At 42.6% G+C, this 26,313-nt stretch overlaps 1 protein-coding gene across 5 annotated transcripts in view; it reads right to left on the minus strand.

Moving 5' to 3' along the window:
• Nucleotides 1-26,313, minus strand: part of LOC135556417 (ELAV-like protein 4) — a 91,688-nt gene that overhangs the window by 45,804 nt on the left and 19,571 nt on the right. For all 5 annotated transcript variants that reach the window (XM_064989614.1, XM_064989613.1, XM_064989612.1 and 2 more), the window contains 2 exons: nt 13,545-13,631; nt 10,263-10,503 (listed from right to left, as the gene is read on the minus strand). In XM_064989614.1, coding sequence (XP_064845686.1) covers nt 10,263-10,503; nt 13,545-13,631 — 328 coding nt within the window. The remainder of the gene's footprint in view (nt 1-10,262; nt 10,504-13,544; nt 13,632-26,313) is intronic.

The following is a 26,313-nucleotide window of genomic DNA, read 5'->3' on the forward strand; positions in this document are numbered from 1 at the left end:
ACACACACACACACACACACACACACACACACACACACACACACACACACACACACACACACACACACACACACACACACACACACACACACACACACACACACACACACACACACACACACACACACACACACACACACACACACACACACAGACCTGCCTGCTGGGGCCTCCTCTGTCACTGCTTTCATGCACTTATGGTCTTCTTTTGTTTTGTATGTTCTTACCCCCTAGATTTGAACAGTGCCTTCCATTCCATTTATTGACATGCATGACTGTCCACAATGTAGGATCCAACCTAGCAGCAAACAATATCCTTCTGTGATTGTGCCCTTAATAAAAATAACATGAATTTCCTTAATATTTCACAATGGTTAAGACAACATTGTGATGTTCTGTATTAATATGACAGACATTATTATATCCTAACCTGACCTCTTCTTTCTAAGTCCCCATGGTCTGTCACTGAGTTCCCACTCCCTCCCTGTCAGTAAACATGGCTTCAGTCTGTCATATAAGATGCCAAGGGATGAGAGGGGAAAAGTGCACCGTGCACAGGATGACAGTGCTATGAACAGCTGACGATAACATACCTTGATAGCACCAGGTTCCTAAGGTAGAAACAGGCAAATTGGTTTGGTCAGTCTTAAATTTGGCCACATTTAAGATATGGAGGAACAAAGAACCTTTCTGTTTGTCAAAACAGATGTGTATCATTGTGTTGGTTCCTTAACAATTTGCCCTTGCTGCAATAGCAACTTGGGATGGTGCTATTTTTGACGGACCAGCACCCTTCAAAATATTTGTGGGAGAATTCACCAACTAAAATGCAGATGATAAAATATACACTTTTACAAACTTATAGAAGTTCCCAGTTCAGTATTATGTTTTTAGATGGGAGGAGAGAGTACAACAACGTTCGTTTGCTAATCTCCTAAGTTAAACTACCTAATGTGCAGAATTATGATATGATTGAATATACATTCACAATTCATACTTTGAATCTACATAAACCACTTACTGGTTGCCGCGGTAAGTGCTTTTAATAAGAAAAGCTGACAGAGGCTCAGTTCATTCTGACTGGCCGTAAATAGCGAAAGTAATTTAATTATAGCAAACGTGTACTCAGGGCTATTAAGCACATTTTGTATGCCACTATTTACCATTGCCTTTTTGGATATGTTTTACTGTTTTTCTCTATTAGCTTATAGAAACAGTACAACACTGTACAATTGACAAATATTAGGTCAAACCTTTGACTATATTGGTCAAACCTTTGACTATATTAGGTCAAACCTTTGACTATAATGGCATTCAAATGCTAATACAGCCTTACTGTTGCTTTATGTGCTTACATAAGTATGACTAAAATGCTGACCAAATAAACAGTAGCACACATACACTGGCTCCGCTCAGATGTCTGTTCTCTGGGGTTGGCAAGGTAGCAGCAACTGTAATATGTAGGAGTCTCCCACCCACCCCGTGTCCCTCCTCCCCATCGGTGGCTGATGCCTGAGGTGAGTTGGATGGAAGCCTGAAATGTGTGGGATGTCTGGGAAGATAGCAGCGTAGCAGGAGAGAATCTGGGACACCCCAGCTCCGTGACGTCAGGCCTGGATATGACAACAGTGACAGCAGCAGCCAGAGCCGGGGGAGTCCTGCAGAGAGGGAGGGGACCAGTGATGAGCCAGCCCGGCCCTCAGGCCCTCCAGATCTGAGGCCCACAGGGGACTGGCCCATTCTCTTTCCCAGGTACAGGCCACTCAAACAGCACAGAGAGTGGGGGGAGAACGGAGGAGAGAGCAAGGGTGTTTTTAGGCCTGGAACGCTAAAACTCCCTGCTGGCGTCTGCACTTATGGGCCTGTCTAGTCTGCAATACCTGGCTTTAGGGAAGATGTCAGATGATAATATTATAGTAATAATAAATAACAATAATAATAATTTTACCAGCACATGCACTTCACACCCAACCCCCTCCCCCAGCTCTGACTCTACTGATAGCTAAGTTATTGAGGGAAAATGTACTTTCTATGCCTGTGATATGTGGTTGTCCAACCTAGCTATCTTAAGATGAATGCACTAACTATAAGTCGCTCTGGATGAGAGTGTCTGCTAAATTACTAAAATGTTAAATGTAAAGCGCCTTTCACAAAACCCAAGGACAGTGTACAGCAAAGAGTAAAAACAAAAACAAGAATAAGACAATCAAATAATAAAAAGCTACTTAGCTTAGCTGGTTGAGGGGAAAGCCAGACTGAACAGGTGGGAATTGAGATTGTTTTTGAATGTGCAATAGAGTCAGAGTTGCAGGATGCTGGGACGCTAGGGGAGAGAGTTACAGAATTTGTGCAATGCTTAGGGGGAGAGAGTTACAGAATTTGTGGGATGCTTAGGGGGAGAGAGTTACAGAATTTGTGGGATGCTTAGGGGGAAAGAGTTACAGAATTTGTAGGATGCTTAGGGGGAGAGAGTTACAGAATTTGTGGGATGCTTAGGGGGAGAGAGTTACAGAATTTGTGGGATGCTTAGGGGGAGAGAGTTACAGAATTTGTGGGATGCTTAGGGAGAGAGAGTTACAGAATTTGTGAGATGTTTAGGTGGAGAGAGTTCCAGAGTTTGTGGGATGCTTAGGGAGAGAGAGTTACAGAATTTGTGGGATCCTAGGGGGAGATGGTTTCAGAGTTTGGGGGATGCTAGGGGGAGAGAGTTTCAGAGTTTTGGGGATGCTAGGGGGAGAGAGTTTCAGAGTTTGGGGGATGCTAGGGGGAGAGTTTCTGAGTTTGAATGATGCTAGGGGGAGAAAGTTTCAGAGTTTGGATGATGCTAGGGGGAGAGAGTTTCAAAGTTTGTGGGATGCTAGGGGAAGATAGTTTCAGAGTTTGTGGGATGCTAGGGGGAGATAGTTTCAGAGTTTGGGGGATGCTAGGGGGAGATAGTTTCAGAGTTTGGAGGATGCTAGGGGGAGAGAGTTTCAGAGTTTGGGGTCAGCACTGCTGAATGCCCGGTCCCCCATGGTGCACAGTTTTGTTTTGGGGATGGTGAGTAGTCCAGAGCCAGAGGAATGGAGACAGTGGGAGGGGGTGTATATGGAGGAGGTCAGAAATGTATGAGGGGGTGAGGCCTTGGAGGGCCTTGTAAGTGAGCAGTAGGATCTTGTAGGTGATGCGGAATTTGACAGGAAGCCAGTGAAGGTGATGTGTTCTCAGGGTTTGCTGCGTGTGAGAAGCCTTGCAACGGAGGTCTGTAATATCTTATGTTTCACCGAGTCGTGGCTGAACGACGACATGAATAACATACTGCTGGCGGGCTTAAATTGTTTTTTCGCAGGATAGAACAGCCGCATCTGGTAAGACAAGGCGTGGTAGTCTATGTATATTTGTAAACAACAGTTGTTGCACGAAATCTAAGGAAGTCTCGTGTATCTCATGATAAGCTGTAGACCACACTATTTTCCAAGAGAGTTTTCATCTATATTCTTCATTGCTGTCTATTTACCACCACAAACCGATGCTGGCACTAAGTCCGCACTCAATGAGCTGTATACGACCATAAGAAAACAGGAAGACGATCATCCAGAGGCGGCGGTTCTAGTGAACAGGGACATTAATGCAGTGAAACTTAAATCCGTTTTACCTCATTTCTACCAGCATGTTAAATGTGCAACCAAAGGGAAAAAAACTCTAGACCACCTTTACTACACACACAGAGACGCATACAAAGCTCTCCCTCGCCCTCCATTTTGCAAATCTGACCATAATTAAATCCTCCTGATTCCTGCTTACAAGCAAAAACTAAAGCAGGAAGCACCAGTGACTCGGTTAATAAAAAAGTGGTCAGAAGAAGCAGATGCTAAGCTACAGGACTGTTTGGCTAGCACAAACTGGAATATGTTCCGTACACCACCTCAGTCACTGGCTTCATCAATATGTGCATCGATGACGTCGTCCCCACAGGCAAAGCATCAATACAGGACTAAGATTGAATCATACTACACCGTCTCGGACGGACTAAATTAAATAGCAACAATAAATTGCAGGAAATTCCAAGAGACACACTGCTTTCTGTCATTCAGGTAGGCCCGGAACCAGCTGAGTGGATATTGATCCAGATAAGTGTTAATTTCGTCAAATGCCAGCTATATTCACGCTTTCTTTTACCATCTATAGAGCTCTGATGGTCATGGAATTTTGGATGACGATAATTGGCCAGCCAATTGACCGCGGTCTCCATAATAACCATTTGAATAGCAACAATAAAATAAAATAAATCACATTCTCTACTTTTCTCCACCCCTGACTGCATGTGCTGCTATAGAAATATAATTAATAATGTAGGCGTCCCTATTCAAGTCAATGATGGCATATGTGGAAGTGTACCCATTACAGCAATGTTAAAAGTAAGGAGCAGGAAGTAAAAGCAGGAAGTGTACCTAGGGCTGTTATGTTGACTGTATTACCATACTGGCGGTTACAAGTCATAAAGGCAGTCAAATTCCACATTTCGTCACGGTAATTAGGCTTCTCCAAGCTCTGATGCTGCTGATGGTCATTAGTAACCTACCAAACTTGCTAACTGCCTGGTACTCAGCACTCTATTGTCCCTCTAATCACTCTGACCTCAACGCAAATGTAATCTAAAATCTAATCAAACACTTCATGAGAGCCCATTAGCTCACGATGCGCGACATTTCTATAGGCTATGCAATTGTGTGAGAAAACAGAGTGATGGCCTCTATTCAAAAGAGGAGGATCCCATCAGCTTTCTATAAGCTAGACCTACTATATTTATTTCTCAACTTTCCTAATATTAAGCACAATGCTTATCTTTACAACAGGAGTATAGCCTACCTGGCTGGCATGAAAATGAACCACATGAAAAGCATCCTCCATTCGCACATTTCTTTTTTTCCAGGCGCCCATTTAAGTGCATAGATGACATGTATTTTTTCCCACTGCCCCTATTTCGAAACAGGTGCATGATAATGGTCCATTCTAAATCAAAACAAATTTCACACATATATTATTTAGTATATGTTATGTCAAGATTAAATCAAGAATAGTCTGATGGGTGACAATATTGGTCTATCACTTGTAAATTATATATTATCACTTGTGAATGCTGCCCAGCGTAAGGCAAGAAACAATGCATACCCTTTTTTGGTGACTTTTTCAAATCATAGTCGCACACCTCATCTAGCCTAGCCCATACATGTAGGCCTTTATGTTGTTATAAGTTTTGTATCACAACTAGAGCGGCCAAATAACTTCTTAAAATTAAGCACATTAATCCGCTTTATAACGGGCGTAGAGCCTAACTGGCAAACATATGCAGCGCATGAGTTTGAAGTTTGGGGAAGATAATTCTAACCATAAAAACTCACCTTTATATTGAAAGCATTACATGCATAATCACATTTGCGGTCACTTTTGATAATGGTGTTTTACCGCTAATGGGTTTTCCCGCATTTGTGCTTATAGCCTACTGCCGTGTGACCATTGCTGTGCTTTTAATGTGAAGAAATAGCCTGAGAGTTGAGCAACATTTTAAATGAAACGTTCTGATCTGTTTTTTGATGTTAGCGGTTGTATTAATTTGGGATCTATCGCATCCCACAACTGTCCCAGACTATATTTGGAATAGTTATTTCTCGCACATAATAGAATAGGTCAACTTTGTACTATGGGGATAGTATATTGACACAGGCTAGTGCTTTTGCTGTTCATTAGGCCTACTCATCTTGCTGATGAAATATCTTCAATATGCACCGCGGAATTGGATAAGGACGTGCAGTTGCGTCCTCGACGTGTCTGTTTTCACCTGTAGCTTGTGAGAAAGACCCTGATCACGTGACCTAGAGCCATGTGAGTGAGAGGTGCTTCGGCGCAAGCAGCACGAAGGGAGAAGGGAATTATAATTATTATATTCAGCCCAAGAGCACAATGGCCACTGGCCGCAAAAGGTATGTTTTTTTCAGAGGGCATTTACAGCCACACAGCGGGGATGCCGCTGGAAAGTTTGAGGGATTATCAAGTGCTTGTCAAATTGTGACTGATGAAGTGTTGACTGAGACTGATGAAGTGTTGACTGAGACTGATGAAGTGTTGACTGAGACTGATGAAGTGTTGACTGAGACTGATGAAGTGTTGACTGAGACTGATGAAGTGTTGACTGAGACTGATGAAGTGTTGACTGAGACTGATGAAGTGTGTACAGCCTGTGCAAGAAACAAAGCCGAGCTCGTGCCTTTCATGCCACTTTTTTCAAATCATCATTAGAGTTGCATCATGCAGCCTTAGAATGTATACATTTTTTTAACATATAGCCGACATTTGAATCACAACTAAAGTTACATTAATAACTCTTAATGAAGCATATAGGAGGACCAGTTTCTTTGTTCAACACCGCTCAACACAGAATAAAATAAATAATGGATTTATTGTGAAGGTGTAGGCTGTATTACATTAAGTTATTAGACTTTTTCAAATGTAGGTGCTCCAAAGGTCTGCATCAGTGGCTTGTAGGCTGTGTGGGGAAGCCAGGAGATGCTAAATGTGTTGATGTTAATTACAGTCAATTACCGTGAGACTGGCAGTTATTTGCTCGACAATCAGCGGCTGACAAAATTTGGTGACTGCCACAGCCGGACACAAAATGTACCCATCAATATGTGCTGTGATTTTTTGATTCAACTCAACTGACATGAAAAAAAAACACATTCCATTGCATTTGCCACATCAGTTAACATAATTTGAATGAACATTATACATTACCATGGAAATGATTAGTATCACAGTACCAGGTACCATTGCGAGTGTACCCATGAGCTTACCAGTCAAATTGCCAGGTTTAGAGGTTCCAAGACCATTCTATTCATCGTTTGCTACAACACATTGCTTACATCACGTTGTTAAGAGTCCATTTTATCGCAGAAATGGACTCAACCGCTCTTCAATCCCCCCATCCAATTTTTAAAAAACGGTTGTTATATTTTCATGACTGTCTTCATCATTACCATCGGTTACACGGTTATACGGTAGTGGTGTCCGCCCTAACCTTCTATGATTTCTGTCTTACAGTATATTCATGTATTCTGGATTCAACAAACGGAAGCTGATTTGAAAATAAGTCGATGATGGAGTTTGCTAGTATGTCTAAAGTGGCGCAGAGTTTCTGTTTTCTATCTTTCACTTTGGTCCAATGTAAGAGCTACCAGCCTCATTGTCATACTAGCGAAGTTGTTTATATCACACAGTTTTTCTCATCAGTGTTCTACGGAGGAAGCTATTTTATGCATGCTTGCATCATATTAATTGTTATATGAACCAGTAAGATTCATGTGAACTGGAGGACAAAATAAACACTGTGTTCCTCTCTGTGATACGCAGCCATTAATTCCTGATGCTCATCACTATGGAAGGTTTGATTGTGCCAGAGCTTTGGTAAACAAACAGTTCCAGCAACAAACCAACAATTCAAACCTTGTATTGCCTGTAAATAAAACAGCATTGGTTTTGACTGTGAACTCAATCTGAATATATATTTTAGTATCAACAAAGAGATGAGGGTAAACTGAGTGAAACAGTGCATTTTTTATTTCCTCCCTGTCAGACCAATAAGTTAGCTGTGTGTCACACAGAGGATTGGAGAGATTCCACACATGCCTGTCTCAAACACAAGTTTCACACACTCTCTGCTCTCAGATGCACAGCGATGTGTTTCAGGGCCTACTATGCCGTAGCAGACATCAAGTAGGATGAATATTTCATACACTACATTTGCTTTTTGTTTTGTTGCATTGTCAGAATCATTTGCATCAGTTGACCTATAGTGGTAAAACTAAGGGAAGGTGACTGCATTGATTTGTACAGGGATCATTGTTGTCCTTGGTCAATCCTTACATAATGGTGATATACGCTGTATCTTAACATAGTGTGCCATGACACAGCCAGACTCAAAATGGCACCACCCAAAAGAGTGGGGAAAACACAAAGGCCAGTGTTATCACCATAGAACCAAATGGAAAACCACAACGTGAAGAAAATCTTTGAAGAAGATGGGTCTTGTATTACAGTGCAGTAAGCATTTACTGTCTGGAGAATATGAACAGATGATTGTCTCAGTATGTAAAAAGTTTCTCTTCTTATCAGGAACCAAATCACAAGCACATTCAATTCCTGTTCCTGCATGAAAGCCATTTATTTTCTGCCATTATGAATACAAATGCATTCATTTTCCTAAAGAAATGCAGCCAGCGCAGAAAATTATCCAGTAAAATGGGCAACTGACGAGGAACCTATTTCTGCCTTGGCGGCGCCTGATCAGTCATTTAGGCCAGTGAGAGCTTCCTGTTAATCAGTCCCTCTCTGTGTGCTGATGGCCAGAATCACTAACACGTTCCTAATGTATTCCATTAAAAGTTGTCATTCAATGTGCTCCCAGGTCCACAAGAAAATGACCAGCTCTCTCCAAGGGTGTATGTTTATTTATTTTATTACAGGCAGATGCATGCATTTTGACTGAGGACTTTCATCTTAATAGCGGTCGTTAAAAATATACACAAGAATCTGTTGGAGAATCCTCTGTCAACTCCTCAAACATACCCTGTCCTTCACTTTAATAATTACCTACAGCTTCTCCCTTCCCAGAGAAAGATGGAACCTACGACCACTCAATAAAACTCACTTTATGTCTCTCTCTAGCTTGGTCGTTAGCCTGAGAGAAAGTTGAGGGGGTAATGTGCCAGTGAGGGCATGTTTGGGCTCCAGCGATGTGCATGTAGGTTTGCCTTCAATAAAAGATTAACCTGCAGGTCCCTGGTGTATTACATGCACAGCAGGAATGCGTAGGGAGCAGGGTAAACAATCTGAGGTGGCACTTCACTGAGCTGAAGTCAGCGGGCCTGACAGAAGAGCGCAGAGTGGCTGGGCTGGCTGGTACCTCATGCCGCTCTTGCTTCATCAAAGCTGACAGCACCCGGTCCGGAGAAAGGAGAAGCCTGTCTCTTACAACGCTGAGGCTTAGGAAGCTCACCTCACCTTGTCCACAAAGACATCCTCTTTCCTTTTGAACTACCGTGTAAAGGAATTTCACATTCTGTACTTGAAAAACTGACAGTAAACTGAAAGGGCAGGAGGGTGAGGTCTAGAAGCATTATTGTCCTGTATGTGGTGCTTGAGAATGTAGTGTTTTAATGGTGTTCTGGTCAAATGTCAGAATGGGGATGTTGGGAAATGGACAAGAGAGGGCTCATGGCCCGTATCCAAAGTGTTGATCAGCGCTCCTACTCGGAGACTCTTTGTGGATAGGGGCCCTGGGGCTTCAGAAACAGTCCTCCCTGAAACCGAGGGAGGACTGTTTCTGAAGTCAGTTAATGATGCAAACTAGTTTGCATGCAGCCTCCTGGCATTCCCTCTACTGAGAGGGAGAAGCGCTTTGTTAGTCTAAAAGTTTGAACGTTAAAATTGCACCCATGGGAGCACAACACAGACATGCACCGCAGGAGGGGAATATTTATAACATATTTTGTTTTTCTAAGTCATACGAGACCTTGTACGGTAGAAAATAACTTTCAACGTTAACAGAAATGGCCTCACTTTCCCATTTAGGCCAGTGAGAGCCTCCTGTTAATCATGTCTCCTTTTACTCTCTCCAATATAAACTATTAGGTCTCCCTGTCTACTGTGAATCACACATATGGGAAAAATAGATGAAAAACGAGTGGAGTGTGGTTTCCAGGTGCTATTCTTGTATATACTACATATTACTTTCCTGCCAGTTCAGACCCATTATTGTAAAAGATGGCCCTGTACTTCCACCAGCCTGAGCCGCAGTCTAGCCTGGCTGCATCTCATTGTCAAGAGCGGATGTTGCTCTTCAACACTGGCCCTTTTTAATGAGATTATCAAGGAAGTAGTGTCACTAAGTAGGATCTAAAATGAAAGCCATTATCTGACATTATCTAAGAGCAGCCTCCCCCATTCCATCTGCTATGCCACCCACACAGCCACTGGTCTGGGATTAGAGGCATAACTAGCTGGAAAACACCTCTGTGCCACGTGGAGCTGGGCTTTGCCGCTCACCAGCCAGCTCCAGCCCCAGCCTCCTGCTCTGTGGTAACCAGCTGGTGTCCTGTCCAGGATCATAGGACTCCGGCACCATGCCATCCCACCCTGCACCACATCCCACCCAGCAGGCCCTTCTTTACACTTGCCTCTGGGTGTCATTCCCCCAATCTTCCTATGGCCTGTGTGTGTCATCATACCTGTGATCTTGTCACGAACCAGCTTGCAGGACTCGATCTCTCCAATGCTGCCGAACAGGCTGCGGAATTCCTCCTGGGTCATGTTCTGGGGCAGGTAGTTGACGATGAGGTTGGTCTTGCTGTCGTCGGTGGGGCCACCAGTCTGCATGGGTGAAGGGCAGCTGCGGCTGTTGCAGGACGGCCCGTTGGCCGTGGTGCCGTTGGGGCCGTTCGTCACCTGAGGCTCCATGTTGCTGATTATCTGAGAAAGGGAAGGGTCAGGGAAGAAGAAGACTCAAAGAGGAGGTAGGAGATAGGGCTTCTCAATCTGAGACCCAGAATTCATTATTGTACTTCGCATTTAATCTACATTCCAGGCCATCAAAACTCAAAGACAAAAGAAAGACAATGTTTGACTCAGTATGAGACCATAAAATAAACACAATACAGTATGCATGCAACTTAAACAGCTAAATATTCATGCAGACATGACTGTTAGAGACATATGAGTGATCTTTTTTTAGTTCCTTTCTGTGCTTTGATTTCTGGTGCAGTTAGAGAGGGGTAACAATTTGAGCCCTTCAGCAGGGCACTGCTGTCTGTCACATGGAACAATAGTCTTTGCGGATGGTTTTGCAGTGCGCTTTAAGAGCAGGTATTTGAAGTAGAGCTTGCTGGCCCCTGAGGGAGGAGGCAGTGAAAAGAAGGCAGTCTGCTGTGCTAATCTACCGACAAACACTTACTTCCATATCCCTAGACTGCCACCAAATGTATTCCGCCATTAGCATTAAATGTGTGTGTTTATTTAATTATTTGATTCTCAGTTACAGTCAGTTGATTTCCATCATCCACTTACAAAGAAAAGCTGAGCCTAAGAGGTTTATGGAAGGTGTGTGTCTGTGTGTGTGTGTGTGTGTGTGTCTGTGGCGTGTTTGGAGATGTGGGGTGACAGGATAGGGACTTCAGGGTGCCTGCTATTAAAAGCATCATCCCCACATAGGGGTGAAAACACCCCAAACAAGGTCTTCTGGTGTGTACATCAGACTTTTCCGTGTTTTACTGAAAGTCTGTACCAGACAGAGGCACTGGGGGGTGGCTGTGTAGCCTATGAGTTATATATGTCAATGTCTGACTTGATACAAAATCATTAACAAAGATCTTGGGAAAAACAGGTCAACACTTCCAGAGGAAAACCCAATTAACTACCGGAATTATAAAGCTCACTTCTGAAATGACTGACTGTGGTTAATTTGGTATCATTTAAATAAAGATCTAAAATATGAAGAAAATAGGTTACATGTTCCTACTGATTCAATCAAAAGTGCAAAATCATAGAGCAGGAGAAAAGGAAACATCTCAGCAGAGGTTTGGGCATATTTATTTATAACTATTCAAAAATACATTCAGTCTACACTTCAAAGTTTGGCCCTCTCTATTTAAAACCAGCACATTTAGCAAGGTTAGCAAAAATGTAACACATCATAAACCTCTTTATTTCCCATCTGACTTACTGTTAATGTTTGGATAGCAATGAAGTTGCTGAAAACTAAAAACTAAAATAGACAATATTTTATCACAATATTCAGAACAATCATTATCAGTCACGTAGACCGGAACTCTGTAGTTTTCTCCATTGGTTTTCTAAAACTGTCCTCAGACCTGAGACATATCTACAGTGGAGGATGGTATATCATAAATGTCAGACTTGAATGTGAATTGTCTCAGCAGCTTCTTATTCCACACACACAGTCTTCTCTACAGTGGAACAACACACAAGACAATGCCTGGAGCCGACAGCAGAATACAAACAGAAAACTGCCTGTTTAAAAGCTCTCAATATCTATTTTGCATGCAAATTGTGCTTTTGACAGTATCCTCACCACTCCAACAAAGAGGGAGCATGGTGACAGCGAGGAAGGAGGAATAAAGTACCAAGCAGTAACAAAGTTGATTGGGGGGCCTTATTAAATCTGTTGACACGTCCTGCTGAGCTCTATTCTGTCAAAAATACTTTCAACTCCATGGGACGTGTTCTTTGAGTTTTCACCAGAAGAATCAACAAAATGGCTACCTTTAATCACCCAAGACCTGCCGATTCAGATTGACCAATTATAATTTCTACCCCCTGCCACCGGCACTACCCCTGCTCAGCTGTCCATTGTGCCTCATTGGCTAGGTATCTATGCTCTCCCACAGAGTAGCCCAGTGCTGAGGAAGGCAGTATCTCTTTGAGTTCCTTCCTGGCTGAGGCACTACAGCACACAGGCAAAGCCTTCAGAGCAGCTCTAGTGTCAGCCTGAGGACGGGGCCAACTGATTCAACAGAACAATATCTAGCTATCTAACACTAGCTTCAGATTACAGCATGTTTCCCCTGACCGGGCGGAAATGCTGGATTTACAGCCTCCATTAATGCAGCTGGGCATGGTGTGTGGGAGGGACCTGCTTCTTCTGGACTTAAATGGAGGCCTTAATGGGTTCCGAGTGGAGGAAATAAATATGGGTTCACAAATCTAATGTGTGTGAGTCATGCAAGGAGTGAGTAAGGCAGTGTCTCTGGAGGCTGTGTGTCTGTGGGGAGGAGGACAGGGGAGATAGAGGTCCATTAGAAGAGGTTTTAAAGTTCACCCCCTGGATGAATGAGATGACAAATAAACAACGATTACTTTAATTAAATGTAATTGGTTTGATGTGTTTTTTAAAAATATTTTATTTATATTTGACATAAGATTGTATTAACGTGGCTATGAAACAGTAGCTCACATTGGGAGCAAGGTAAGAAGTGATTTGTAAGGCCAGAATATTTTCCTCATACCAGATATCACAGCTTGACAAAATGCATAATTTCTTCCAATACCTATACTGTCTTCATTATTCAATAAATAACACAACAGATACAAGAATAACATTAAGGGGAAATATAACCTACTACATAAAACATTTGGATGCATATTTTAGAGCATTTATATTGAACAGATAAAACATGTAAATGGTAAAAAATGTAAATGTTAAGGTTGATGAAAAATTAAAGTATAACTTTTTTGTAAACATCAAAAAGTAAACATGAAGCTACATTTACTCTGTCTTTTTTTCCCATTCAGAGTAAATGAATCAGCATCCTCACACCACACAGTACATTAGGTTGGCAGAAAAAGTAGCTGGCATAGAGTGCCTTCCCTCTCAGCTGTCCGGCATCAGGGCCCCTCCCCTCTGGCCCAGCAGACTGACAGCCCTGCTCCTTCAGCAGCACTGTCATCACCATTGGTAATGTTGGGTAAAAGGCAATTTGTGGCGGTCTCCTTACCATCTTTGGCTGTGTCAGCAATCCCTTCTCTGCCCAGCCCTGTAGCTGTGGGAGTTCTGCCTGACGCCACTGTGTCTCTGTCGATCCCTAGGAGGTGTCAGGGTCAAGATTTAACATGCTTGTTTTTCTACAGAGGCCTTACGGTCACCAGCCACACTAAAACACACAGGTGGCTTGGCTTTCCTTCTAGGTAGGGGTTGATTATTCTAGAGGAATACTGCTTATTGAGACTGTTTGGAAACAGGCATAATTCAGATAGGTAACAATTACTGTAATGTTGGTGTTGAGTATGAAGTGGTTGACTTAGGGAGAGGAGGGTGGAGCTGACGTGGGAACTATGGTGCCCTCTGTAGTGGTAATGATGTGGGTATCCCTCTCACTCCTGGGGAGTAAAAAAGGCCCTTGACAAAGACAGCTCCTCAAATGAACCACAGGCTGCAGGCAGCAGCAGGCAACAGCTGAGGATGTAACGCCGGTATTTAAAACAGCCCATTTAGGAGGAGAGGAGAGGACTTTGAGGCTGACCTCTGGCTTCATTTACTATCTCAGAAAGTGGGATGAGAAGGTAGAGGAATGCAACAGGAGGTATCCAGTCAGGCTAGGGTGGTGGAGGAGACACTTCATCCTCTAGGAGGAGGAGGGAGGGTATGTTACTGTTGCCCATACATTTTAACAACCTTAATAAGGATATATAATTGGGTTCTAAATGGACTGTCAGCTGGAGAGGGGAATGGAGAGAGGGGAATGGAGAGAGGGGAAATGGGGAGAGGAGAATGGGGAGAGGGGAATGGAGAGAGGGGAATGGGGAGAGGGGAATGGAGAGAGTGGAATGGGGAGAGGGGAATGGAGAGAGGGGAAATGGGGAGAGGGGAATGGGGAGAGGGGAAATGGGGAGATGGGAATGGAGAGGGGAAATGGGGAGAGGGGAATGGGGAGAGGGGAAATGGGGAGAGGGGAATGGAGAGAGGGGAAATGGGGAGAGGGGAATGGAGAGAGGGGAAATGGGGAGAGGGGAATGGGGTGAGGGGAATGGAGAGAGGGGAAATGGAGAGAGGGGAATGGAGAGAGGGGAAATGGGGAGAGGGGAATGGGGAGAGGGGAAATGGGGAGAGGGGAATGGAGAGAGGGGAAATGGGGAGAGGGGAATGGGGAGAGGGGAAATGGGGAGAGGGGAATGGAGAGAGGGGAAATGGGGAGAGGGGAATGGAGAGAGGGGAAATGGGGAGAGGGGAATGGGGAATGGGGTGAGGGGTGAGGGGAATGGAGAGAGGGGAAATGGAGAGAGGGGAATGGAGAGAGGGGAAATGGGGAGAGGGGAATGGGGAGAGGGGAAATGGGGAGAGGGGAATGGAGAGAGGGAAATGGGGAGAGGGGAATGGAGAGGGGGAAATGGGGAGAGGGGAATGGAGAGAGGGGAAATGGGGAGATGGAATGGAGAGAGGGGAAATGGGGAGAGGGGAATGGGGAATGCGGTAAGGGGAATGGAGAGAGGGGAAATGGGGAGAGGGAAATGGGGAGAGGGGAATGGAGAGAGGGGAATGGGGAGAGGGGAATGGGGAGAGGGAATGGAAAGAGGGGAATAAGGATAGGGGAATGGAGAGAGGAGAATGGGCAGATGGAATGGAGAGAGGGAAATGGGGAGAAGGAAATGGGGAGACGGGAATGGAGAGGGAAATGGAGAGGGGGGAATGGGGAGAGGGGAATGGAGAGAGGGGAAAGGAGAGAGGGAAATGGGGAATGGAGAGAGAGGAATGAGGAGAGGGAAATGGAGAGAGGGCAGCTTGTGTCTGCTGACAGGTTGGTGTGTGTTTGGATGTTTGAGTTGATAATTTGAGGAATATAAATTGAGCCAATTCATTATGGGTACCTTTCCTTTACCAGACGCCACCTCAGTTTTAGTTTAGGTGAAGACCGAAGGTTATAACAACAACGTCTTACAGCTTTAGAATATAAAGAAAACACACTGTATTACACATTATTAATCTATTGGGGGATTAATACTTATGTTAATATGCATTTTCGAATAATTTTTCAATTTACAGTGATTCATAGGGAACAACAATCTGCCTGGGTCAACCAAAACCACCATACCACCATATGCACAGGCTTTGTCATAGAGAATACAGGTATATAACACAGACAACTATTGTATCCAATAGAACCAGCAAGGCTGGACAGAGCATCAGACAGATGCCTCCAAGGCTTGGTTACCCAGTGACAATGAGAGGTCCCCCAATATGGTGGACCAACGTCCATTTTAAAGGACGTTTTTTTATAAATATCATTTAAACATTTGAAAGCTAACCTGGAAAAAGAGATGTTAGACAGAGGTGAAACATCAAAAGCATTTTTCACCCCATCTGTTATGGTTAGCTTTACATATGCTAGTCTGAAAAGGAATGGTTTGCCGAAGCAAGCATAATATGCAGCATGTTCAAATGAGGTACCAAAATGTGGTGAAAAGCAGCAAGCAGGTGTAGGACTAAACATTAGCTATGGTTAAGGTGACATTTCAGCAACCAATGTACTACCCACTGTACTGTGGGGTTGTGGGTAGTATTGCAGCAAAAGGGTAGTTTGTGTTCCTTTGTATTTGCATACTGCAGCTTCAATATTACTAACTCTACGCAAACAAAGATATCAATTCTATATCCAATTTCCGAGCAAGTATAAACTTATCGAAATATTGAAATATTTTAGAGGAGATGAGATAAACTGGTATGGTAGCTAGAATCTACATACTTTTGTTTTATAACCAGTACCTTAACAGATGTGCAGCCAAGTGTATCAGTACCAGCCTTTAATAACGATTCTCTCCCTCTTTCTAAGTCTGTCTGCTTCTCTCCAGTATGAACACACACACACACACACACACACACACACACACACACACACACACACACACACACACACACACACACACACACACACACACACACACACACACACACACACACACACACACACACACACACACACACACACACACTTCCTGATAACATCTCAAATAATATTTGAATAAAGGGACAGTGCAATTACGTTTAAAAAAACCCATAGAGATGAGAAAATCGCTCATGGGTACAATTTCAATTATTCAGAGAATACATTTTGGTTGTGCGCAGCAGTCATTAGACAGACTTATTGTATAATCAATATTCTCTGTAGTGTGCCATAAATATTTGACACCCTGTAAGCGTTCCCTCCCTCCTTGAACTCCTGAGGTTAGCGGTGTGTGTCTGGTATGGCAGTCATGTAGGACATGCCATAACTGCCTGCAGAGAGGACATTATCTCCCTCCGCAGCCTGCATCCTCTAGCAAATCTCACATGACCAGACGCCTCTCCTATGCCACGGTGACACCGTAAAAACTGCCGCTTTGCTGCCAGCCAGAACTCCCTGCCCAAACGAGCTTAGACAATCAATTTCCCGTGGCTTTGCTGGGATGGATGCAGAGACGAGACACTGCAGTTTATCACAATGCGGCAGTAGTATCATTTAACTGATAGCGCCTGACACAAAATGGAGGTCAGATGGATGGTTGTTTGTGATTTCAATGTCTCGCCACATCCCAGCCTTCTGCGCTCTGCCGGTACAGAGGATGATCTGATGACCTCAACAGGATATTATACACTGAATCCTCAGACTATCGGTAAAATGATCCTTTCAGATTTCCTGTTTACTGGGAAATATTCAATCGTGAAACATGGAATGAAATCCAATCTGTCAGCTAAATGTTTTAAATAAATGGGTTGTTCATAGTACAGTATTCTGTAAACCTGTCCTCTAACAAGCACATTCTAATACAGTGGACAGACATAGAGTGTCCTCCGTCCATTGAAATGGTAATTCCATGGCTCCAATGAGAGGGTAGGTCACAAACCCAACCCTGTAAACCACAGCATGTCCCAACTCACTCAAAGTGTTTCAGAGTAAGAGGGTACTTGAGTTATCAAACCCATTCAGACAAAGGGATTTATACGATTGTTGTATATTAACTCCTGGTCAGTGAAGTTCCCTCCATGCTATCGATACGTTATTTTTCCATTGTCTCTCCACCTCCATCAGACACATCTTGACTTCACCACATCCTGCAGGTCAGACGGAAGCTAGGCTGGATCAATCAGGAAAGTAATCTGGGACACCTCGCCCGCCTGCCTCCACCAACATCGATCCGCATCTACTTTGCCAAATAGATTTTTTTCTCCTCTTCTCTGTGTGACTCAGAATAATACATGTTTAGGTGCTGTATGCACGGAATTTTTCATTTAACTTTGCTTGACTTTTTCCCTTTGTGACGTCCACTGTTTCATAGGATCGATGGAACCTTCCCAGAACCCCCAGCATGCTTCAACCCCCTCAAAGTGTACTCCACGCTTCCAAGGGTCAAAGGTCAGGAGATGAGAAGGCAGCCCGTCACTTTTAATTGCAGATGTGGAGGTGAGCCTCACAATCCAGCTCTTTAAATATCTACTCTTATCTCAGACTACTTTGGAGACATCAGTCCTACATTTGGATGAATTCCCTATTTTATTGTCCAACTGTAGATTCTTATATAAATCCCAGAATATATCCTCAAAACAAACGTAAACTATTCACTGGTTATACAATAAATATGTTGTGAGTGTATCCAAGGTCTGCTTTCTTGAAGGTCATAGCCTGACATTCTTTAACCGTGGGCTAAATCTCAGATAGACAGCTATCCTCGTCTCTGTCTGTGCAACTCCACTTCTTCTGGAAGCACCATGTGCATCAAATGGACTTCTCACGCTAACTCACTGGCTGATGAAGCTTTCTGCTAGCACCTTAAATCACCCTCTCCTTCTCCCAACTCTGATGATAACGGAAAATACAATGCATCTTTTTTTTTTAAATATATATATTTTTTTTAAAGCCAATACTAAAGCAGAAGTAAATGTCAGCCAGACTATGTTCAGGAAACGTACAATTTTAAACAAAATACCACTTAATAACCACTAGAAGGGAAAAGTTGGGAGAGCCTGAAACTTTTTCTTACACAACTGAATTGTAATTAGGCCTGAATTCGATCAAAATGTAATCTAGCTTCTCTGTAGTGCACTTTTTTCTTGATTGTTTTCATGGTATTGGAGTAGTAAACTGTCTTAGTCAAGAAAATGAGCAGCCCGTGAATAGTGACCGTCGGGACCTACAGACTGCAGTCCCCTGCCACAGCCAAACCCAGGGTGGACTAAAGCCATGTGTACATTGGCTAAATCCCAACTCTGCACCAATGTATGGAAGCAGGAAATTGGTGAGTATCTTGATTCTGAGATGACACTTCAATTTATGTGGCTTCACTGACCTGTGCTATCCTTCCCCTCCCCTGCAGTAGTGTGAGAATTCCTGGCCATCTGCCTGGCAGCTTGGCCATACCCTGTACCTAAAACTGGGCCTGCATGTTTGGCCCCAGCCCTGGGACCAGGGGACTTTGGAGGTCCTGTCCATGAGCCAGCAAGGGGACAGACGATGTGATCTCTGCAGGATGCCAAAGGCCTGCTGGAACTGAACACAGTGGTCCACTCAGAGGGCCTCACAGCCTCATCACTGACTAAACATCAATACTACATGCAGCGGACTAATTATACTGCTCATATGAATGATCCCTTAATAGGTTATTAAGTCTTCACAACAGATTATGTTATTTCATTTCAAATAGTTTAACTGAAGCAGATAGTAACTCGGAACCCATATTCTAGAGAGAGAGAGAAAATGAGAGATTCTGTCAGTCTGTATCACCCCATGTCATCTTACCCCAGTCCTAAGGCTGATTCCCAATGGCAGGGCCAATACACTGTCACCCCTCACAGCACACACGCACGGCACTCTATCACTCCTATATCCGTGATTGGACCCTCATCTACACGAGTGGGATACTTCTGAATTAAGGTGACATTGCCTTTGGAGGACAAGGAAAGCTACCTTTGACTACAGTACAATGCAACCTTGGTTTGTATTAGTTTGCATTTCAAGCGAAACCCCATTTTATTCTTGAGGTTGTTTTTAGCCAGTGTAGAAGCCATGCACGGTTCCACTGCATCAGCACCAGGTGTCGTGAGGACGTAGCTGGCAGGCAGCCATGTTCCTGATCAAGCATCCTCTCATTTCCTTGCTAACTAAGTAAGGTCTAAAATAGAAATAATATGTAAAACCCCCAGCCTAGTCGTAATTAAATATTTAAATGTTTTAGTTCAAATTAGAATAAACTAATGTACTTGGGACTCTAGTTCGTCAAACCTTTGAGCATGCCTAAAGACCTTTCCTTGATTGTACTTTTAATTAATGCTGATTTGAAGCTAAGATGAGTCATATTTGCTCAGATAAAACAGGTATTTAAAGATGTACAAATAGCCTGTAGGTAAAAGACCAGAAAAGAAGCTGCAGCAGGGCCTGGTCACACACACACACACACACACACACACACACACACACACACACACACACACACACACACACACACACACACACACACACACACACACACACACACACACACACACACACACACACACACACACACACACACACACACACAGGCCCAGCTTGAGCAGAGCAAGACTCCTCCTAATCTAATCTAATCACTGCCTCTGATCTCTTTATAACCTTTATTTAACTAGGCAAGTCCAATTTGTAAGTCGCTCTGGATAAGAGCGTCTGCTAAATGACTTAAATGTAAATGTAAATGTAAGTCAGTTAAGAACAAATTCTTATTTTACAATGACAGCCTACACCAGCCAAACCTTCCCCTAACGCAGACGACACTGTGCCAATTGTGTGCCGCCCTGTGGAACTCCGAACCACGGCCAGTTGTAATACAGCCCAGGATCAAATCAGGGTCTGTAGTGACACCTCTAGCACTGAGATTCAGTGCCTTGGACCGCTGCGCCACTCTGCTTTCCCATCCGCTGCTTCTCAGGCTGCCTGCCTGTGTGTGTCTCCAATGACCAGAATGTGAGACATTTAGAGACCGTTGAGACAGTTAATACATACTTTTTTTTGAAGAGCAGGAGAGACATCGGATTCATTAGAATATCCTTGTATGATAGTATAATGTACATTTCTGTATTAGTATCCATTATTTTATGGATCTATCTATGTGCAATACATTTCATCGTACTGGTACCTATCATAATGCAAGCTCTATTATGCATCTAAACAGTAGTATTCCACTAAAACTGGTGTATCTGTGAAACTAACCCTCTAATTATTAGTAATACTAACTTGGAGCATATTAGGTCATTAGAAAATTGGAAACAGATTGACATATTTTAGGTCCAATAAAAATCGACTCTGTGTAGATTGAAAAAGGGTTTGATCATAAATTAGCTTCTGCTGCAGCAAGAAGACAAAAAGCCTAAATGTATACTCACAGCTACAAGATTACCCCTCCTGCATATCAACTAAACCATAAAATGTGGCATGCATTCAAAATAGAAGATTAATCTCCTTCTGCCGTGGTACAGTGTAATTGAAAATGCCCACAGGAGACTATCTATGTTAATATAGTATGTGCAATGGAAAATTCTGAAACAGAGTTTTTTTTCTCAATAGCATGCCGGGGAGACATGTATTTGGAAGATAGTAGATCACATCTATCTCTCCGGATCTCAACTTGCCGGTTCTATTTATTGCTTCCAATGTTTATCTGTCTTTATAGATATCTGCAGTACAATTCCTATTTCCATCTAGTTTGAGGAGAACATGTTACAGTTGATATGAAGGGAATAGGCATATACAGGATGAATCCCTTTCCTAAATGTCTGCTCTACTGGCGGTGATCAAATCTCATGGCCCTCATGCTTGCCTCAGCTGTTGACGGAGATAGTAACATTAAGGTATGAGCCATATTCCTATTCATTCTTGAATACCTTTAGGTAGTAAAGCTCTCCACATGTCCTTAATAGGGAGTTAAGGAAGCTACTGGCAGTTCCACAGTCATGACCCCTTGTCAGTGGGTGCTCTGTCCTCTACTGGTCTGTTGAAAGGATGACCTTGAAACATCCTTTAACATCACAGTACGAGGCCACTTTACTTGGCAATGTTGAACAATGAGACAGAGCAACTGCTAGAGACACCAAGCCTGCTGCTGCTTCTATCTTTTCTCCTTTTCCTGGGATGCAAAATGTAGATCAGAGGAGTGTGCAGTTTGTGCACAGTCTCAGGAGGAACTGCCACTCAAACCCAAATGTCTGTATGAATACCAAAACACACGGAATACAGAGGAGGATGAAGAAAGAGAACCGTAGAAATAAGGAAGTCGGGGTTCTACTTCCATCTTTGAATGAACCGAGATGTAGATAGGATATATGAATATATATTCCCTGATTTTCCTTTAGAATATTTACTCAGAAAAGCAGGAGCAAAAAAAGAAGAACATGACCCCGTGTTTGCTACCGGGTTGTGTGCGCTAAGAATTTGCAGCTGATTATTGTCTGTCTGTGGCAATTTGAATTTCCGCCAAAGGAATTAGGCTTGTATTATTAAAGCATTTCCCCTCACAGCTGAATTCCTTCGCCTCTGTGGAAGCCTATTACATTTTTTAAGAAACCGTTTTCTTGATATTCATGTATGTTTAGTCTTCAAACAAAAGGCATTTTTAAGAACGAAGCCGTATAATTGAGACAATGGTTCAGAGCGGCTTATTCAAATAGGCATTAGCTCATTACTTCTGGCTGTTTTGGGTATAGGCTAAGGTATGTTGAAAAGGAGTAAATACATTCACTAGAAAAATGTTTGCGTGTTCTTTGCTTTTACATTAGTATTATTAATAACGCCAAAACATTTATAGGGACACACTTTATTTTAAAAAAATCTTTATTTAACTAGGCAAGTCAGTTAAGAACAAATTCTTATTTTCAATGACAGCCTGGGAACAGTGGGTTAACTGCCTGTTCAGGGGCAGAATGACAACCAGCTCGGAGATTTGAACTTGCAACCTTCCGGTTATTAGCCCAACGTCCTAACCACTAGGCTATACACAAGCCACATTTATGGCATAAGTTGGAAGTAGAAATGCAAATCTACTTTACAAAGCTAATGTTCTACTTGCAAACATATATATGTGACTTATGTGCTTTAAATCTCACTCCAACTGACTTATTATAGATCCCCTTCAGGGCGTAAATCATCTAAACATGCAATTATCCAACAACCGTCACTTTGATTCAGATACTCCCATGTTAGTGACTACGCCTGACCAGAAGCAGGCAGGCAGCAGATAGATAGCATGAGACGATTGAGTGGACACAAACATGAGCGTGTCATTTCAGCAGGGAGTTGCATGTGAATGTCCATCTACAGCTGTGACTAATTACCCACGCTGCTCAGGGACTGGAGACTCAGTCCAAGTCCTCTCCCAGAGGCACCTCAGCATGTCAACAGCAACAACACCATACCATCTCACACAAAACATTGGAGAGCTGCAGGGCGTTTATGGGTGATTTGTCCACATCTGGCTATTCAACGGTTCTACGGTATGATTCAGTTGCTATGTAAGGGCGAGGCATGGGGTCAGTTATATTACTGTAATTAATGGTTAGATGCTTCTATGATAGGCATGGTACTGAACATTGATATCGTTTATTGACTACAGATGGGTAGAAATAAACTGCCCTGTGGAGTAACGGAGAAGTATCCCACTGTCCGTTTCAGTCAGCCTCACTCCTCTCTTAATTTGACAAATAGTAACCTTTTACTGCTGTGGGCTAAATCATGGTCACATAGAGTGTTTATTGGTAGTCTTAAACAGCCCACTTTGAAACAAAAGTATCCACCTCACACACAGTTATGGTCTTAAAAAAGAAGACACCTGTACCATGTCGGATATAGAGTTGAAATGTATTCCATTTGGAGTTTGCATCCAAATATTACACTTAATATACATCACAGAAGACTGAAACATAACAAAAACCGTTTGACATAGAAACACCGGCAATTCGGCTGTTGTTTTAAAATTATGTTGATTAACTATGATATTATGAAAAATATGAATAACATACCACCCATGAGGCCACTAGAGGGCGATTTGGTCCTTTGACTGCAGAAAAGGGGTCTGGCTCTAATTTGCAATGTCCATCTACATCTGTACACTTGTCAATTTTACTGGATCTTAGCTCTATGAACAACTGCATCAGCAAAGCATAGGAGAAAAGAAATACATTAACTAACAGACAGCCATGACAACACAGATATTTGAAATGGTTTAGCAGTTTGTTATTTACTGTTTATCATGTAACTATCATGTAATCCTTTCAAATATTTGTTTTGCACATGTAACAATGGTAACCATTATATTTAATACCTGATTGTTTAGATGGAAACAGCACTCAGCGAGTTGAACTTTGCCTGTTCATGTTTAATTGTCGTACAGTATTCTCAAGAGCACAGATTCTAAGGCGGAGCAAGAGAAGCTAATTTAATCACCACAAATCATCTTCACTGTTGTTCGGCTGACCCTCTACAAGCTTTAATACTCTTCTAACACCCACACGTATATCTCCTTCAACCATGACTTGATGAAGGTATAAATCATTATTTCTTCCAGGTGGACCTTGCCTCGCCTAGATCCTATCTTTGACTGAACTTGAGGCAATACAGGTCAGTTTTATAATGACTTATCTTCACAACAATGGACACCTAACCAAAGAGAACACAACCTGATTTTATAAAATATTCTTTACCCTCTCTCTCACTCAGAATCTGATAGCCCTGTTGACACGCCACTGTGTGCGTTAGCACCGTACAGTCAAGCGCAAACTCTCCCACCTTCAGGATCACACTCCCCACAGCTCTTTTCTCACCTCTCTACCCCAGTTCTCCCAATCGGAGGTCAGCAAAGTTAACAAGGGGTATGCTATGTATGGGGGGGCTTCGGCAAAAGCAAGCCTAAGAGCAGGGTGGAATTAAGATCAAATTAAATCACAGATCACAACATTTAAAACTTGACGACTTGGTTTGAAGCACTAAAAGTACAAAACCAGATACTTAATGCATTTCAACAGTATTTTCTCGTTTTTGTGACTTACAACACTGTTCAAGACATAAAACAAGCAGTTGCACTGGTAAAACGGAAGAAATTGAATAATAGAAGACATACAGAGAATAACATTAGTGTTCTTGCTGACAAAAGCACACTAATTATTACCCTGTATTTTTGCCAATTGTAAGGAATGAGAATTGTTCTACTGACTTATATTAGCTATTGTGAAAGACAAAATAAGTTCAACAGATATGTGGAAAATGTGAGTTGGTCAAGGTTGGAGGCCTATTTGTTTTTATTATTGTTCATTGAGATATGTTAAATATACTACCAAAAGTGGGTTTTGTTTAATTCAGGGCCCTAGAGATTGTTTGTTGTTTTGAAGCTAATTTCCTGCAATTCTACATAGTGTAACATGACTCATGACATCTTTTGCGTAGGCTATTTAATTATAATTACATATTATATTTAATATAATATGAATAGGGAAAATAAAGCTTAGACTATTTTCACAAATGTTATTTCACTAACAAATGTGTCAAATATGTCATTTAATCATGTTAGTTACACATATTTTCAATTGATAGCAACAGAGTCAGTCACACATTAGATAACTTCTGTAGGAATGAGAATTGGATGTTCATGAATGTGTCTATAAATTCCTGTTTGGCACGTGAACTAATTGAGATGGTTGCCTAACTCAGAATAAAGTCCTGTTGAGCTTCGTATGCTGTCTCATTTCCAAGTCGTATCTTTCATATAGCTGATGTTCCACTCCCCGAACCCTCCAAATGGCGCGTACCACTTCCAAAGTATCATTTTTCTTTTCTTTAGAAGGTCGTAACTCAGCCTCATAATGCCATGGAGACAAATAAAAAATGTGCATCGGAGTCGCGTCTTTCTCGTGGAACGTACAGCCTGTTTCTATCCTAACGCGCCGTTATATATCGCTTTTTAAACTTTTTTCTCCCTAACAAGGCATACCCCCTCAATTTGAGCACTGCCTATACCCGTCTGTGCCATGCCACCCACCTGCTCACAAAACCCTACTTCATATTAATCTGATCAACTCGACTTATTAGCATTGATATATAAGCTTGGTGCTGAACAGTGCTGCACCGTGGGTGTTGTAGCTCTGCTGGAGGACAGTAGTAGTCTAGCTCTGACTGTGGTGACACTGCCCAGGGCTTGAGCCCCAGTGACAGACAGTGGGGTGCTGCTCAACGAGGAGCATGCTCAGTTCCACACCATAAACACTGGATATCTCCCCTGTCTCTCTCTATCCTTCCTTCTCTCCCTCTCAACGCCTCCGCCTCCTTTAGCACTGAGTTACTGGCATGTCCCTCCATCAATACGCTACAGCGAACAGTTAGGGAGACAGGATGCTATCACTGTCACCATGGTTGGGAATTGTGTTCTTTTCAATTAGCATTTTGATTGCACGGGAATGCATAGCCCACACACAAACAATCAAATATTCACTTCCAAAAATGAATAATGCTTCCCACATTCAAGATGCTAATACAGAAGCTGGCAAATTCCCTTTATGATAGGGACAACAATTTAAAGTCAGTATAATACCATTTTAACATTTTATGAAACTTATTATTAACAGCATACAATAAGAGAACGTTTGATATGGATACGGGAATTTAGAGATCAGGGAAGACAGCCTCTTTGTGTATGCAGAAAGATAGGTTTAAAAAGGTTAGTCAGCCCTGCCATGTTGTTTTGGATGGATGGGAATTAAACTGAGTCCCTGGCAGGCACTGCCTT

Source organism: Oncorhynchus masou, chromosome 15 (genome assembly GCF_036934945.1).
Source record: "Oncorhynchus masou masou isolate Uvic2021 chromosome 15, UVic_Omas_1.1, whole genome shotgun sequence".
NCBI classification, from domain to species: Eukaryota; Metazoa; Chordata; class Actinopteri; order Salmoniformes; family Salmonidae; genus Oncorhynchus; species Oncorhynchus masou.